At 30.0% G+C, this 18,659-nt stretch overlaps 1 protein-coding gene across 1 annotated transcript; it reads left to right on the top strand.

Annotated features, from left to right (window-relative positions):
• Positions 1-773: 773 nt before the first annotated feature.
• LOC124543131 (ras-related and estrogen-regulated growth inhibitor) lies at positions 774-14,419 on the top strand. The gene is made up of 5 exons (XM_047121198.1): positions 774-1,037; positions 10,684-10,740; positions 11,580-11,653; positions 12,181-12,357; positions 13,171-14,419. The coding sequence occupies exons 1-5, from the start codon at positions 950-952 to the stop codon at positions 13,402-13,404; spliced, it is 630 nt and encodes a 209-aa protein (XP_046977154.1). The 5' UTR covers positions 774-949; the 3' UTR covers positions 13,405-14,419.
• Positions 14,420-18,659: the final 4,240 nt, after the last annotated feature.

The following is an 18,659-nucleotide window of genomic DNA, read 5'->3' as shown; positions in this document are numbered from 1 at the left end:
AGATTTGAAAGACATTACATACGCTTTTTTTTTTAAATTTATTTCCGAAAAATAGCTCATCCAAACAGCAAAACATAAACATTACTGAATTTGGAATCGTTAATGTTGAGTGGGTACTATTCACCCAAATGGGCCGAAGTCAAAGTTCTATTAATGATAATAGCCACGGTTTGGTTACAACACCACTCTTTTTCAAAATAAACTTTGCAAAGGTTTTCTTTAGTGATCTGCCATTAACTTCCTACTAATGCCGCTGAGTAATATTATTTTACTTTTGAAATACATGTAAGAATAGATAAAAAAATCCTGACTATTTGATACCATTGTATCATTATTTGTTTAACGTTTTCTGATATTTTATTGTAAAGGCATATTTTTGGCAATACGCCAAACATTCCAATCTGCCGTATATAGTCTTCGATGAAAATTCTTTTACGACTTCATTGTACATTTATTTCCGTAGTCGACTACTATTTACCACGACAGCATCATAAAACAATGTAGACAGCGACTGAATCAAAAATAAATTTGTGGTAGGTAGTCATTTCGAAGTAGACCGCTCAATAACGTTGATCTTCAACAATGCTCACTAGTGTTCGGACACATATATCACATAGCTAATAAGCTAAAGTAGCCCTTGTCAGTAATTTATTGAAATAAAATTGTTAAGTTAAGATCCGTTGATTAGATTGGCGTGTCGCCACGGACACGTGGCGCGAAGCGTCAGGAAGCTCAACGCGACGTAAACATGCCTATTTACACGACTGATCTTGGCCAGATCTTGACCCATTAACACGGGAACCGATGTCAGAGCAGTGTCGCTTTATATATTTTTAGCTGGTAGGCGGGAGCGGGGTTTTCGTTGAGTGAAGCGGTGAGCGGTACGTCAAACGCCGCACGCGGAGCATTCGGCAGGCTCGCCGCGCGGTCGGGTCATGCACATGAGAAAATGACAACTCGAGGGATTAGACGGAAGAAATCGTCGCTGTCCGAAGTGAAAGTGGCAGTGGTCGGTGCACCATCGGTCGGCAAAAGTGGTATGTGTGCGACGAATGCGAGCTTCAGGGAAACTGTGCTATTGTGTTTTTCAGCATATGAAAATTTAAATAAATTTTTGAGAGTTTATACCTCTGACGGAAAAGTCTACCTTGCTACTTTTTTTGAAGAAACTAAGAATAGTACGTTTTAGAGTAATTATAAAATATTATCATGTTTTTTCATTCGTGTGCGTACATATAAGTCATGTGTGTAATTTGCATTATCAGATGTATTTGAAGATTAGTAATACTCGCGTTAATTATCACAAGTTTGATGAAAGTTTTGCTGTACTATTCTTACTTCCTTATTTTTGATAAAGCATGTTAAGTCTCATTCACGTATTAAAACTATTTGTCATAAAGTAACATAAGTCTTGATGGTACTCTTCGCTTATCTTAATCATTGATTGAAACATCTGACCATATTTGAATATGTATCGATGAAGCAAACAGAGAGCTGAAAGCGATTCATTTTATCATGGTAATAAATATATATTAGTAATTATAAATATACATAAATATATACTTTTGCAAAACATTTACTCTATTTTAACTTGCAATGCGAATCTATCATACTCGAGTGTGTAAAATGTAAATACAAGGATGAAACTTTAGTGGAGTTATTTTAATCTTAATTAAATATATAATTCATATTAATAGAATATATGTACATGCTTCGAGTTGTATTATAAAAATAAAAAATGCGTATAAGTATGATCCTCCATCGCGCTACAATCGAGTACCAAGGTACTTGCTAAAATATCATTAGATATGTCAATAAAAATACAAGCCGTCGTGTGTGTTGCTAGAATTGATTTAATAAGATACTGGCACAAAAGGAAATTTTAAATATATCGACATTATAATTGCTAGAATTCAGTTTGCTTTCGTCTAATTTTGGCGCCAACATTGTTATTGGCTTGCGGCGCCATGTACTTTTGATATGTATTTGGGTCAATGAACAAATTTTCAATGCACTTTTTCGCGGTTAAAAAGTATTTAAACACAAAATATGATATTACATTTATTGACTTTAATCGTAACTTACTTTAAAATAGCTTTACGATTTAGAATTTGGCATCTGTATATTCAATATTCACTGTAATTATTTAGTACCCTCAATAATCGTGCCTTGTCTAATTGTTCGTTACAGATACTTGTTTAAATCAGCAATAATTTGTTCCCTGGTAGTAGCTTAGGTAAATTGACTAAATCGATATACCTAACAATTATTATGTAGGTATATTACCTGTCATCATAGTCTCATAACATTACCTACTAAGACTAAGTGTTATGTGTATTTACAATCCAACAAATATCCGAGTCGTTAGAAAATATTATTAACAGTGCTGTTCATTAATGTATTTATTTATCTCTTCTGGTTCATAAAATTAAAACAAATGTCCCACTTTGTGTCAGCAATTCAACGGTTATCAGGGTTTTGTTCTAAAGCTAAGTTTTAAGGTTCAATATATTGTACTTCACTAGACATGAATAATATTCTTTGTTATAAATTAAGGAGAAGTAAATTAGGACAGGACTATACTAAAATCTATCCAATCAGTAATGTTATGCAGTCGAAAACCAAAGCCAAATTGAACTTGTAACATCTGTCTTTCATTCGATCTTTCATTCGATAATCTACTTGATGTACAATATCATTTGTGTGAATTTATAAATAAAGAAACCGTCACAATAATATGTCTATTTATAAATTTTACAAAATATGTCTTTTAAAAATATCTGAATTGGTACAAATGTATAGTTAGATATGAATAGCCAAAGACAAGAGAATGACGTGCTTATAAGATCGCCCTCTAGTGAGCTAAAAATATATTTGGAAATATGTTAACTATTTCTGTTTATGCTGAGCCGATCGAAACAATATCTTAGATCATTACGTCAACCAGTCATCACGATTATCGATACGAAATATCTGAAAATTAATTTATATACGATTATGACAATAAACGACGTGCCCACACACAGGCTATTGTTATTTTTACAATTTAAATTACGTCTTATGTCTTGGCGTTGGGTGATAGACCGATTTATACTTTTATTTTATGTCATTTATATTGTTCTATCTACCTTTTTAAGTCGAGAAACCGTTTGTCCACACGGCATAAATAAGTAGTTTTTATTTCTGGAGAGCTGTATTCACTAAGCACTTATATCTGAGCATTGCAACAGGCGAACAGCTGAACTCAATTGCGCCTATCAGAATATTTTCTCGAAATAAAGCACTTTGGGTGATTTTCAACTTGCATATTACTACTTTAAGCTAATTATTACAGGACTGGTTAGATTTTCTTTCAGAATAGCTAAGGCCTAGTACCTTTTTTTTTTAAATATACTAGTGACCCACCCCAGCTTCGCACGGGTGCAATATTCAATATTGATATTAAATATACTACGGAATTTGTTTGTGTACATCACATAGAAAACTTCATAATTATCAGAGTTTCTTTACTATATTGATCGTGTATTATATAGGTACAAAAACCTTTCTCTCGAACCACTCTATTCATTAAAAAAAACCGCAAAACCGTTAAGTAAATTTAAAGATATAAGCATACATAGATTTATGTTATGTAATATATTTAAATTGTAATATAATATGTTTTTAAGACACTTTTCTAAAAAACAGATATTGCGAATTTATTGTGATATAATGTAAACCGACAGCTCAAGATCACTCACAAAGCATAGCGAGGGAAACTGAGCTCTAGATTGACACGTATGTTTGGCCAATGCAAACGCGAGGGTCAAACGCCATTGAGAAACAGTCTGAAAAGCGATTAGTCGATTGTTCGATCTTGATTGCAAATTTGAAATAAAATAGAAATATAACGATTAGTGAAATTGTGTTCCTTTAATATTATAATATTGATAATATTTGACAGTACACTAAGAGGCTATGTTGTAGTAGGGACTATACCTGTGGACTCTGTAGTAAAAATCAGTCTATTATAGTGTTAATATTAACTAAACAAAACGATGACCTCCATATATGTATCTGCGATTATATTAACGATCTTGTCATTTATTATAAGTATAGCAAAAATATATGCCCCGATTGATAAAATACATTGATAAATTTATTAAAAAAATTCTCTGTCAAATAGAACACAGTGGAGTAGGTATGACCTTTTGCAAGATATCGACTTCTATTTGAAATATTTCATTTAACACTTTCAGGGTTGTAAACTTTGAGTGTTGAATGACGGAGGTCATTAAAAACAATTTACTTTAAATTGTTCACAATTGTTAATGCGAAATTCACTATTTACTTCGTTCAATTTACCGCGCTGTTTGAATTGTTCTTTTTTGTTTTTATTATTATGGAATATTTTACCTTTACCAATTTCTACTAATTACTGCATTGTGTTAAAAGTTTAATGATTTCGATTTTACTTTATATTATCCCTTTATATTATTAAATAGAAGGCAAGGTCAAACAATTCACGTATTCATATTTAAATTCTTAAATACATAAGGTTGCAAGTCAATTTTAAGAACTGATCTTTAATTTGTTGAAGAAAAGAAAGTTTAAACTAAAAAGATTATAAGCAGTAGTAGTGTAGGAAAACTATTAATAAAAACACAGAGAATGTCATTGTTATACGCGTCATCATCATTATCATTATATAGTATAAAATAAAGACACTGTCCCTATTTATGATTAGTTTTGTTCGGTTTTTTCAAATAGATGGATTGATTTAAGAGAAAGATTTATATATAGTGTATAATATCTCATGGAGATTACTTTGAAGGGGACATAATAGGTATTCATGAATAAATAAATATTTTTTCAAAAAACACAAAATTCACGATACTTTTATGTGTCATGTGTATAATACATGCACAATATAGTACAGAAACACTAATCAGAGGTATTATTAGAGGTTTTAAAATTATATCTTAAATAAACAGTTTTTTGCGCTTAAATTGCAAACGATGACGGAACCCTACCAAATAACTGTAAATAATGTACTACAGTATTGTACACTCTAAAAAAGTTTTCAATGGTTTATACTTATCTCATAGGGATAACTCGCAGTAGCCTATTTATACAAATCTACCAATTCTAAATCTGTTTAGTTGAAAAGAACAACTGTGCGAGTTTCTTGCTGTTTCTTCTGTAAAGAGCCTGCTTTCCGAAGCGGTGGTTTACATATTAAAGATTCAACAACGTTATATTGTAATGTTTACTTGAATAAGATTTATAAGATGTTTGATTTGAAATAAGCCCCGGGGACTCGAGACACGAAACGTAACTAGGACATAAATCCTCGTCATTTAGATATATCATTGCACGTATCGAATGCTTAAATTTTCAGTATCATAATTCTTGAAGAAGTTTTATGTTGTAACTAAATCTCTCGCTAGCGTAGTTTTTAAATCGTTTCTCTTTGATCTCGGCAACTTCGCTATAAAAGTGTAACAATTAATCGTTACCATCGCCTCCGCAACGATTAACAATGTATGTTTTTATTCATAAACTTTTCTTCCAGATATTTTAATGAGAAAATTTTGTTTCAATCTTCACTTCGAGTTGGATAAATATTTGGGTGTTCCATTCAAAGCGTGAAATATAGCACGTGTTTCTTGTGACGGGTTGACAGGCTTTTGTGAGAGTTGATTGTTGAGATTCGGTCTATATGTCTACGAAACAGCTCTACATAATGCGTTGTTTTAACATATGAGAAATGTAATGGGTCATTAGGCGAAATATCTTAGTACTGACTGTGAGAATAAATTATATTTTTGCACCATTTTAAATGTTTTTGAACGTAGTTCTCGGGTACGTTGAAATGATATGTATGTAGGTACGGTGTTTTCTGTCGAGATCTTATTTCTCATAAAACTGTTCCGAGGTCATGTCTTTAAATAAAATCATTACTAAAAAGTTGAAACTATTATATTAAAATCGTGATTATAAAAATTGTATCTTCATGAGCGAACAAATTCTAGGTCCAGTTATATTGTAATACGAGTCGTACGTTGTTGGTGAAATCAAAACTATAAGTATAATTCGAATACGTCTTTTTGTTTAATAATATGTTGGGAAAACACGGAATTTTGATTGCAACAGTGACGACAACATTGGAGATGCCAATAACCTGTTATTTGGCTTACCATGCTGGAGTATCGCCAGTTTGTATTGATTATATAAACGATTAAAATTAAAAAGTCATTATAGTGTTTTGATTTACAGTCAAACAAAGGGCGTACTTGATTTTCATATTTTTCGAACATTAAGAATATATTTTTCAATTTTTTGCTCTGATGATCGAAGTGTTGCTGCGGATTTTAGCTAGTATTTCAAGCATTCATGATTATATTCATTGTAGATACAGACACAGTTTGCATTAGTATATGTACAAAATTAAGGCCTACATGTAAATTATTCTCTTTTAAGTTGTATAAAAAATAATCACTAGCTTAAATAAAATGTAATTACGTATTTTTATATGAAACATAAAGTATCTAGGATACAATTAGATACACAATTTATTTCACTTAATTCATCCCTTACATGATATTATAATTTACCGTTTCGGATCTTATCTAGTACTTTTAGTTTGTTAATGAGTCGTATTTAAGATTTGTCAACCTCCTTTTTTCGGAATGAAATTCCATATTACATGAAGAAATAGACATGTCAAAAAGGTATAAAGGTATACGTAATTGACACAAATATATCGACATTTTCCCTCTGAATTAAATCGACAGTAGCAACAGTTATTGATTGAATCATTAGATAGATATGAAACGAATACACTTCATTGTAAATAAAATCTTTTAATATTTTATTTTAATCAAATACAAGTTCTAAGAACGTTATTTACTTTTAATAGTAGACTTATAATGTGATCAATAAAAAAAGTTGATTATTTATAATTTTGTAGAGTAACTATAATCACTTTTTTGTCGGAACTATGAATATAAATCGAGTGAGTATAATATAAATAAATATAATATACAAATTTTTTTTGGATTCGTTAATGAATAATAGTTCAAATAATGTCATTTTCAAGCACATTTATTTGTACTACTGGGTGATTTTTATAAATATAAAATCGATCTTACTTAAATAAATTAAAATACATTACTTCTTTACTTTGGACATGTATAAATTAGGTGCTTTTGTGAACTTTTGTATATTTCGCAATGTTCAGTGATTCATTTTTACCTGGAATTCATAAAAGGTCATCAGTTTGTAGCGAGTACATCAGATTTCAATCCAAATATAAGCGCAGTTCCACTAAGCTCTAAACAATAACATACTGCTTGCAGGAAATCCTATTACAAAGTATCCATGAACTTGTGAACGTCAGTTGCAGTGAATTACTTATTGTACCGAAATTCATATAATGTAGTGTAGAGTTATTTGGCAGACCCCATCGGAACAGAGCCAACGACAATCTCTTATAGCGTTACATAAAATTCATGGTGCCCTACTATACTTCAATAAATATGGTTGAACCAAAAAGGTCGCCTCTATTTGAAAGATGAATAGAACGATTTCTAAGTTTTATTTTATGGCTTAGTGTGATTTTATTTTAAATCTTAAAACAATTTACAATTAAGTTTACTAAAAATGAACTAATTATATATATTATTGAAGAAAGAAAATAGATTTTCTGAAAAACTGTCATTCAAATTTAGAAACGAAAATCCCACAATGTAATTTTATGTTAATTTATAGTTGCAAGTATTTTAGGAAACTTTATTAATACATCAACTACATCTGGTTGTATGAAGGTACCACATATCTTAGGCGAATTATATACGAGATCTGTTTATTATTTTATACTAAACTTTGAATAATTTTAGAATCTATTTTATTTACAAGAACACATGTTTGCGTTAAAATTTATTATTAGAAGGTAAGGGAAATTAAATCGGATTTATAATATGTCATTAAAATGTTATTGAAAAAAAAAGATCTATATGACCTCGCGTGGGTTCTGCTTTCCTAGTTCTGAAGCTATCTCAGTCTCGGTTCAACGATGCGTAGTGCCCTGATGTTACGTTAACTTTATTTTTAATAAACGCGAAACACGCGCTAGACTTTTAATGCTCTCGTAATTTCGAAAGCGGTCGTCATTCTTTGGACATGTTTATTGTGTGCTCAACAAACAAACATAATCCAATATTAAGACAGATGCCGATCGAATTTTATCGTTTATTTTTACAAGATCTTGCGGCTATTTGTAATTCACGCCCATTCCATTTCGAATGCGTTTATCTTCAAAATTCTTAGTGTCAATCAAGATGCTCTATTCATGGTGTATTTAATGTATGCCAGCCGTTCTATCTAGGAAATATCGTTTATACTTATTCAATATAATTCCAATCGGTTACAAGTGTTTATTTGAAAACCTTTGTTTTGTACTTTATTTAAAATTAGATTACTAATATATATATTCATACTACATTTAAGATATTTTTCTTTTTAGTTAAATGAACAACAAATTGATTACGAGTTTAGTAAAAAGATTATAATTACCGAGTTATATAGACATTGGTTTCGTCTGCTTATAAAAGAACATTTGAATTCATAGCGTCAGTTTCACGGGCGTAATATTCGTATCGTAAATAAAAGTTATTTTTGTGGGATTGAAATCACATTTATCATCGGTTATACTTTGCTATCGAAATATCATTTATTTACATTTCTGCAGGTTAACATATTGCATACGGTAAATATAAAAATAAAACCATGTGTAAGATGATGATGATGATTGATGTATCGTATGATGTATGGTGTGTGGTAAAGCACATGTCATACCGACTTATTTAACTACTTACTTTTTTTTAAGAAACATATTTATTATATTAGCATACATTTAAACAATAAACTAAAGTACACAAGACAAAGAGAATGGACAGAAGGTAAACTTAAGAACGTAAGAACTTTTTTTGTGGGCAGAAATTTTTATTTCCCAGACGCTTACTTTGAGCATTTTGTGTATGTTCCTTATAATTTTGATCACGATATTTTAATGTCCCATCATGTTTTATTACTAGAGAACAATCACATTTTAGGATTATTAATGACAATAGCAATACTGTATTCATATGCAAATACAAGTTGGAGACGACTTCTTCGTGGACTCCTCATGTGGTCCACATTAAATGTAAATTATTATTTTAATCTTCTACGCTTTTTAGTCTAAGAAAAAAGTGTCAACAATTTTCAATTCTTATTTTTCGAGATCAACGTTCCCGGGACGTCTCGAAACTACGAGACTTTTCGAAATAACTAATTTTAGGTTAGTTGTAACTAACTAATTTCAATAATCCCTTATTAAAATATAACTATATATACAATAAACTCAAGTTCTGTTTAGTTAATTTTTTTTTTAGTTTAATTTTATTTTTATAAGCTATGAGAGAAAGTTTTATTGCATTAATTCTTCAATTATTTTAAACTTAGTCGGAAACTGTTATTATACTATATTTGGATCAAGTTCTTGCATTTCACGAAGACAATACTCGAAGCGTCAAAGTAGTCGTCTAAACAACTACTTTGATCCGGAATCTTGTGTACCAGTTTCTCATTACGTACATTTATTGTTTAAAGCTGCTTGTATAAAATAATAATGAATTACAAATTTTATTAGAACTAATTTGAGTCTATTTTTTTATTTAATAATATTTGTTTGCGAAAGAGCTACTGATATTGGCACTGTAAGAAGTGTTGCCAATCCTTATATCGGCAATGCCCTGCCATACTCGTGGGGCCAACGTTGGCTTACTCGCTCTTTCAACTGAAACAAACAGCCTATACTATGTATTGCAGTCTGGTCGTAGAGTTTGTGATAAGTCAGTGGTTGCTACTGAGGCTTGTACAAAGCCCTGCCACTAAGTAGAACAGCACACTGCAATATTATTAAAATTAAACTCAATCATAATGTAGATTTCTTATTATGTGTGTGATAGAACAAACAAAGAAATTGTGCCGTAAAAACTCATATTTAGGGCGTAATTTCTTTGTATACACATTGTTATTTATTATTACAATCTATGTACTGATAAACAATTATATATTTATTACAAATTAATAACAGTAAAAAATAAAAGTATAATAGGTAATAATATATCTGCTCAAAAACGCGTTGAAGGATTAACATGTAAAACATAATTTCATTGAATTACGATTAAACGGGGAAATGCTGCTAGCATTCTTGCCACCATTCCACGCGGTCAAGATTTATACAGTAACTATTTTTAATTTTATATTTCTGTATATTTAAGCATTTAATGCTATTAATTCTTATATTCAAATTCGGCACATGTAGATTTCCCCAAGATGTTTCTCTTTACTGCTTTGCACGCGAGGAATTATTTACAAGTAAAAAATTCAGTGGCTTTATTGGGTTTGAACTCGCAATCATCGGTAAGGTTCACGCGTATTTACCTCTGAGCCATACCGGCGAATTTAATTTGTTTTTTTTTTTTAATTTTACGTTTATTAAAATAAAACTTGTCATTTTAAAAGATGACACAACCAAAGCATAAACTTTTTAAAATCATCGTGAATTATCTTGTATGTTAAGGTTATTAATTAATTAATTTATTATATAGTTTATTTTAATTCAAATGTAAATGTATATTTTTCTGTTGTTGACAGCGCTCACGGTTCGATTTCTTACAAAAAGATACATCGGAGAGTACGACCATCAGCAGGGTAAGTTGTTGTATATACTTGTTGAGTTACTAATGCAACTAACAATCCGTATTATATTACTGCCATAGCATGTTCCAACAGCTTATTTATGAATCCATTTATAAATTAACATTTATTTTGACATAGTTTATTTCTTATAGTAGTACTTTATTGAAACTCTTTACTATTTTATTGTTCAAATACATTATTGTTAAATGACATTGTTAAAATACAATAAAATAGTAAATCGTTATAAAGTTATTCAAATTTATTGATTATCTTATTTCGATTTTGATTAGTATATGTTAATATCTTCGTCTTGAAATTATTGTTTCGTAAATATAAAAGAAAAACAATCATATCAAGCCGAATTCGCAAGAATAAATCTTATCAATAAATCTTTCTTGGGACGCGGAGTCCATTTCTATAATAAAATTCCGCAGTCCTTTTTAACTTTACCGTTTCGTAAATTCAAATCGTTTATAACAAATACATTGGTAAAAAGGCATATTATTCGATACAAGATTTTGTAGGTGATAAAAAAAATCGGAATTAATACCTGTTGACTTCCAGGCAGGATACAATACATACATATATAATTGAATTAATTTAATTGTATTTAACTAATATGATTGTACTTTTTTAATGTTGAAAAATCGTAACTACTGAGTTTCTTACCGGTTCTTCTCGGTAGAATCTACTTTTCCAACCGGTGGTAGTTTCACTTAATTGTTAAATGACGATTCAAAAGTGCTTGTAAAAGCCCACTTGAATAAGTTAATTTTGATTTCGATTTTGATTTTTGAAGAATAGATTTTATTTTGTTATGATATCTTAAGATATCGTTTCTTTTTTTTCAGAAAGCAAATACAAACACGAGGCGCTCTTAGATGGGGAGCCAATACTTTTCGAAATTTTAGATACCTGCCCAAAGGTAAATGGTACAAATTTATTTTCATCATATAATTTATAAGATTCAGATCAATCATTATTTAGTAGTTTTCATTCTGTTAGTAGTTTTTTTAATGACTCTCTGCCTTTCTGGTAGGTTTTCCATAACACTTATTTTCTGATTGCTAATTTGTGGCTAGGAGGTCATCCATCTAGTATTAAGTATTAGTGCAATGCAGATTAGCAGGTGTAATTACGGACACAAAATTAACGTCTGAGATACAATAGATGCTAGTGCACGACGCTGCATCGATTATTATTTTTTACAGAACCAATATCTATTATGTATCATGGCGGAAATTATCACTTAAAGTTTTGGACCATTTGACCGTCGGTAATGTCGTAAATAAAAAACTTTTTTTTAATGCCTAAAATATTTATGTCACGCCGTACTTTAATCATTCCTTGATAGAGCAACGATTTAAATATAAGTTTTTATGATTAATAATAGTTTTAACAAATTACTTGCTTATATAATAATGTAATATCATATAAATATTCATTTTGCAGAGTTTGGACGATCTCCCGGGGAATGAAATAGCACAATGGGCCGATGGCCTATTCCTTGTATATTCAATAACTGATAGGGATTCGTTTAACTATGTACGGAGAGCGAAGCAGAGTTTACAGCCCGAAGTGCCGCTAACCCTCGTCGGTAACAAGGCGGATATGGTGCATTTGAGACAGGTGTGACAAATTCAACGGATTTATTTGTATCTACTCTTCAAATTTTATATATTAAACATAACTTTTCATTAACATTTTGTTTCAAATTTTTGATAAAATATTTTCAGACATTGAATTTAAAAAAGTATGACTATTGCTGCATGACGATACACAGCCTAAATAGTTATTTTTATATATTCAACGGAATACAAAAAATATTTATAACCATTAAATGTATGTGCGGAGTCGCCTAAATGTTATTTTGTTAACATCGTCATCATAATATAAAAGATCGATCGATAACACTTACAAGTACATGTTCACATTAAGGATTAACAATTTTAATGTTTTCAAAGACTATAAAAAGATTTTGATAAAAGAAAAAATATCTATATATAATAACAGGTAGATCGATATAGGCTTTTTTCTTGTTTGCCAGTAAAAGTATTTATTATAGCGTTCATAATTCATAATACATTATTTTGATGCATATATACAATATAAATATAACAAAAAAATCAAAAAATGCATGTATCACACCTTGTGTACAGAATTACAAATTGAACGTACAATTATTCTATGAGTACAAGCGCCTGAACTAGGCTGAGACTGTGTCACAGACGCTAGTCTCTTCCGATGAAGTTATAAAATAATTATAATTATATGAAAATAAAGTTACCAAGGTATACATACAACAGTAGTCTGATGACGGTAGAAGTAAGTTAATTATAAAATATAAAACGTTAGTTTTGATCATGAAAAGCAATATAAGAAGAACACACAAAGAATTCCTTGATAGAATTAAATGAGTAAATAAACATTTTTAAATTATAGGTGAGCCCTGAAGAAGGAGAAATATTAGCGAAGGACTTTGAATGCAGCTTCGCAGAAGTTGCAGCTGCCGAGCAGGTGAATCAAGTAGGCGAGGTGTTCCACGACCTTTGCCGAGAAGTACTCACACACAGAAGAAGAGCGAAACATAGCCTCCTAGACAGGATGCTGGGCTCGAAGACGGCGTACAGAGTCTACTCACGGGGAAAAAGTGACAGCGCGTTACCAAAAGACTAAAATAATTAGTTTCAGCATTTAGTTTTACTGTTAATCTATTTATATTTCCGTCGATTAAAAATGATTATTTGTGTAAGCCTTATAAGCATTATTTTAATAAAGATAAATATCCTTATGAAGTATTTCGTTTGCGTAGAATTTGTAAATGATAATATTTTAGGAAAATATAATTAAATATAACATTTACGAAAATCAAAAGACGCGTAACTTCATAAACGAAATATATTAAAGACAAAACTTGTATAATAAAAATTAAAAGATAATTTGTAACAAAAATGAAAGAAACTTTTAAATAAATCAAAAATGAGTATGGTAGGAAGTTTGTCATATGCCTGTAATTTTGTGCACCCTTAGCCTTAGGCTATACATCAGAAACAAATATATATTGTAATATAAAAGATGTACATAGTTTTAAATATTACCACTTAAAGGCTAAAACTAGCTAACTAGTAAGTGTGTAGTTTTTGAAAGAAAAATTATAACGTATCCTGAGATATTTTTGAAGTATAGTTTTTCTTTGGACATGGTTTAATTTATTCAAAGTAAATCTATTAAAAGTTCTTAAAATATAAAGCATATATACGCAATTATTGTTAATTTTTATTACCCTAATTATTGTACTGTGGCTGACAAAAGCCCTTCTTCTTCTTCTTTCTTTTTCTTCTCTTCTCGTCTCTTCTTCTCTTCTTCATTAAATAACAATGGAACTATTAGATCTTGTACTGTAACGCTTCCCCACTACGCTTTGATTGATTAGATATCTGGCTGAAATTAATCCGATAGTTTTTTTCATCTCCAAGCATTTGATGAATTTTAAACACAAATATAGGAAGCATATGAGGACTTTTTGATGATTATTTGTGTCACGTATTGTATCCGAACGGGGTGTCTCGTCTCTATTCGAAAAGTACGCATATTATTATTATTTATTTTTTTAATTAGAATAAGCTCTTTGGCTATATGCTAATCACATCGAATTATAATTGACGTATGACAATAAAATCATCAATTCTCACCGACTTTTTTTGAGAACATTCTATCCTGTAGATATTTCAATTATACGATGAGAGCTTGAATCAATTAAAGTTTTAAAAACATTCTCCGATTTACAAAGGGAATAATGAGCTGCGATTAAAAAATGACTATCCGTCACAAAGGCAACCCCAGAGTCAGTTATACAGAGGGTAATCTGTGCAAAGTGGCCCTAAATTAATATAAAGGCGCCTCCCCTCGCCACAGGGAGCGCGCAGGCGTCGGCCAATCGGCTTGCAGGATTTTAAATACGTCACGCAATGACAGTCTTTGTTGTTAACAGATTTAAAGATGGCACCGAGATTTCGTTGTCATTTCTATTATTATTATTAAACAAACAAATGAATGCATTATGCTGCGCATTTTAACTCGATACGATTTTTATTGTAATAAAAAATATATATTTATTTGTAATAAAAAGTCAATTTCAGTTATTAAACTATAGTTAATATTTTAATAAATTTCTAAGGATTTTTTAACAGGCGGTTCATATATGATTTGATCTTATAATTCGTTAAATCGTTAAATACTATAATTAAGATAATATTTTTCATACAATTAAAACAAGTATTGGTGTCGTGAATAAATATTTTTAAATAGCTTAATCTAAGACTCTGTCTTTTTTCAAGGTATCTTTAATTACATACCTACTAGACTATTCACCATGATTTTGGAAATCGGTAAACAAAACTAATATAATTTTCAAGCAATAGAATAAAATATCGATATTCTTTATTGCCTACAACAAGACCAAATAATAAATAAAATCAATATACTTTATTTATGTCGGTAACGTCCTGAGAGATTATAATATTCAGTGACAATCTGTTATTGAAGGACTAATGTATTTATTTTTCTTTTCTTGGACGAGTTAATGAATATAATATAAACAAAATGAATACTAAAAGATTATAAATATTCATTTATAAAAAAAGTTTAAGGCTAAACTATGTTTATAAATATTATCAATTAAAAACATCTTTATAATATTTATCAAATTTAATTTTATTCAGTAGCACCGATCACATATTGATATGAATTCAATGGCTTTGTGATGATTTCCGCCAAGCTTATCAATTTTTCACGACATTAAAATAGGGCGGGCGAAATCACCCCGCGCGTCCCTTCATCCCTTCGCTGGCAGGCTGCGCGTGCGTCACTTCTACATCAACCACGTCACGAACGTAAACACCAAGTATAAACCGATATAGTGAATTCACGAGTGCTGTGTTCTAACAAAGTTTTATTATCCGGGTAAGTGAATTTACTTTTTAAAGTGATAGCGAAATTATTTTATACATTTATTGTGATTGTCTCACGCAAGCGAATATACCTAATTTTTTATTAATCTATTTCAACTATTCCTTTTTTTATTTTATTTTTCAAACAGTTGTGATGTTATGCTATTATGACGTCGATCACATTATTTTTTTTATTTAATTCAGGAGAGCCCAAGGCTTAAAATTTCAAAGTTCAAATATATCCTTTCTAATAAAGCCGATTTACTATTTATGCTTAATTAATAGAGATTTTCTAAAACATAATAATTTTATGTTGCGAAATTAATTGTGCCCTACTTATTATGATTTTTTTCTAATGTTAATTATAATGGATTCCAGTAACGCGAAATGTATATATATTGTTTTGTGCAACATTTTATTTTACATTGTATAAGATTGAGATCCAACAGACAAAGATAATGATTTGGAGTTTGATTCGTTCTTGTTTGATTTTACTACTGATGGAAAGTGCTAGTTGCTTTATAAATATGTATATTTAAGTGTTAAATCAGTGGTACTAAATTATTAACTATAAAATAATAGTTAATATTATGTCTTCTTAGTGGTCCGGCCCGTCTTCTCATGGGTCGAATAAGTTTTTTTATATATTTTTATAATATATTATATAATAATATATAACCTAAACCTTTTTCACGAACCATTTTATCGAATAGGGAAAATCACATGAAAATCCGTTTAGTAGTTTTCGAGTTTATCGCAAACATACAGACGGACGGAAGCGGTCGGGGACTTTGATTTATAAAATGTAGTGAAGATTGTGCACTTATATTTTAGTGACTTTATACATGTATTATTTATGTAAGGATATTGTAAGCAATTTTATTATTTGACGTATAAATACTATACGTAGTGATTGATATATAGACAGTCTACTGCGGTAGGTCCTATGCCAGCTCGGATGTCAACGGTCCTTATTTTTGAGTATGCGGGTGTTGTATACTTGTATCATTATTAGCGCGTAGAGACTCGAATATCGGCGCGTATGTTATATTATGCCCACGTATAAATGTATATATATAAATGTTTTAAAACTGTGTGTCTAAATTAATTAGTTCCATTACGAAAACTAATATGATATGTCTAATTGAAATTGAACTTACTACACTTATATATTTATACGGTATTTACTCAAAGTAAATCTAATAAATAGATCTTTATTTTATAATTGTTATAGGTTTTATTTTATACTAATTGCAGTGTAAGTTTTCATTGGATTAAAATTATTTTCTACTGTTATTAACGTTACTTATCAAGGAATGTTTGATGAATCGTGACGTGTTGGGAAGACTCTGGTTGACCAATGATCACCGGGAACTGTAGTGTGCCTTTAACATGTCAGGCTTTCCTCGATAAGTACTAAGCAATAATGTATTTAATTCATACGATTGAATGTAAGAAATAAGTTTCATAAACGAATATTCTTAAATTGAAAATTTATACATCATTGTTTTATTTGATGAATATAATGTTAAGTAATATCTGATGGAATTAATTTTCACGTAGGATAAAGGTGGAGGACGTATACAGAAAGAATATTTTACTTAAACTTGTGTCTTGAACTCATTCTTCCTTCAACTCATCAGGACAACAAACTTAGAAATGATGATACTATATGATACAAAAAGAGAGATTTATATAAAAACTATACTCCATCAAAAGTACATATGTCATGTCAGTATTGTCCCACTGTCTTATTCGGGTGGGAAGTGGACTGGCCACTTAGCCCTTGTTTCTTTTCTGAGTTGGATATTCCAACATAATTGTTATCTCCTTATAATATTAGTAGGATTTCGTTTTCATTCGTATTTGAGTTTCTTGTGCTGTAAAGTAAATAATTGTGGGGAGAATTATACATTTTCCAAGTAGTCTCAATTTCAGGAGTTTTTTCGTAAACAATATGTGACCTACCTATTGCTACATCGACTATCTCGTACGGCATAACCCACGATTTAGGACACAAGCCCCAAATTAGGCAAACTACAAGATATTATGTTTTCTTTCAATAAATCACGAGTGGCAGTACAGTTACAGTCACTTACTATTCATTTGATCACTATAAGTGTACTACGTCTCTTTCCTGTGAGTAATGGAGAGAGCGCCGTCAACTAAATCTCTTAGAAAGGACATCTTAGCCACTAAACGTTATTATAAGGAAGGTAGCAGGATATTCAGTCAGGCAGAAAATTTTCAATATTATGATTTTTATTCCCCCATGCTAATTGTATATATCTATACAAATTTTTAAATTATATAGTTGTTTAATTATATGGTTTAAAAAAAGAGAAAACATTTCATTAAATGTTTCGTTTCGTTGCATATCGATATGATTGTTTTTCTATTTATAATACGTAATTGATTTTGTTGTATTTATAATGGAACTATTTAATTCACTTTTCAACTGACTTGTTCTTGTACTGCACAGAAAATTAAAAGCAAATCGATTCCGACACATAATATTAAAACATTTATTTTATGAGCGAATAATTTTCATATTTGTTTATTGCTTGGATTCACTAAAAATCATAAGTATGTAATTTAATACTTTAGTATTAGGTAAATTACATACTTATGATTTTTAGTATGTGATTATTAATATTCACTATATAATATTATATATTTACGAGGTATTTATATGGATATTCCGTAACCGCTGCGGACACTATCGAATATCCGAAATAAAAAAATATGAGTAACCGAAACCGATAGAAAAGATATTTATTATAATTAAGTCAATAAATAATAGTCTAGAAATAAAGTAAAATTAAAATCTTGTAATGTTTTGTTTTACAAATTCTAAGTAAACTAATAGGTACATGTAACCGAAACTATTCGAAACAATCGAATAATCTGATATAATTTCGAATCCGTATTTGTATCTGAAACGCGAAAAATATTATTCATATAATTATATGTATCTATGTA

This window comes from Vanessa cardui, chromosome Z (assembly GCF_905220365.1).
Source record: "Vanessa cardui chromosome Z, ilVanCard2.1, whole genome shotgun sequence".
NCBI lineage: Eukaryota > Metazoa > Arthropoda > Insecta > Lepidoptera > Nymphalidae > Vanessa > Vanessa cardui.
The sequence above is the reverse complement of the archived record's forward strand: the minus strand, read 5'-3'. Positions and strand labels throughout refer to the sequence as shown.

Coding starts and splice junctions, on each gene's coding strand:
- LOC124543131 (XM_047121198.1), top strand. CDS start 950: ATGACAACTCGAGGGATTAGACGGAAGAAATCGTCGCTGTCCGAAGTG. Junction 10,741..11,579: donor AGAGTACGACCATCAGCAGG/GTAAGTTGTTGT, acceptor CTTTTTTTTCAG/AAAGCAAATACAAACACGAG. Junction 12,358..13,170: donor ATATGGTGCATTTGAGACAG/GTGTGACAAATT, acceptor TTTAAATTATAG/GTGAGCCCTGAAGAAGGAGA.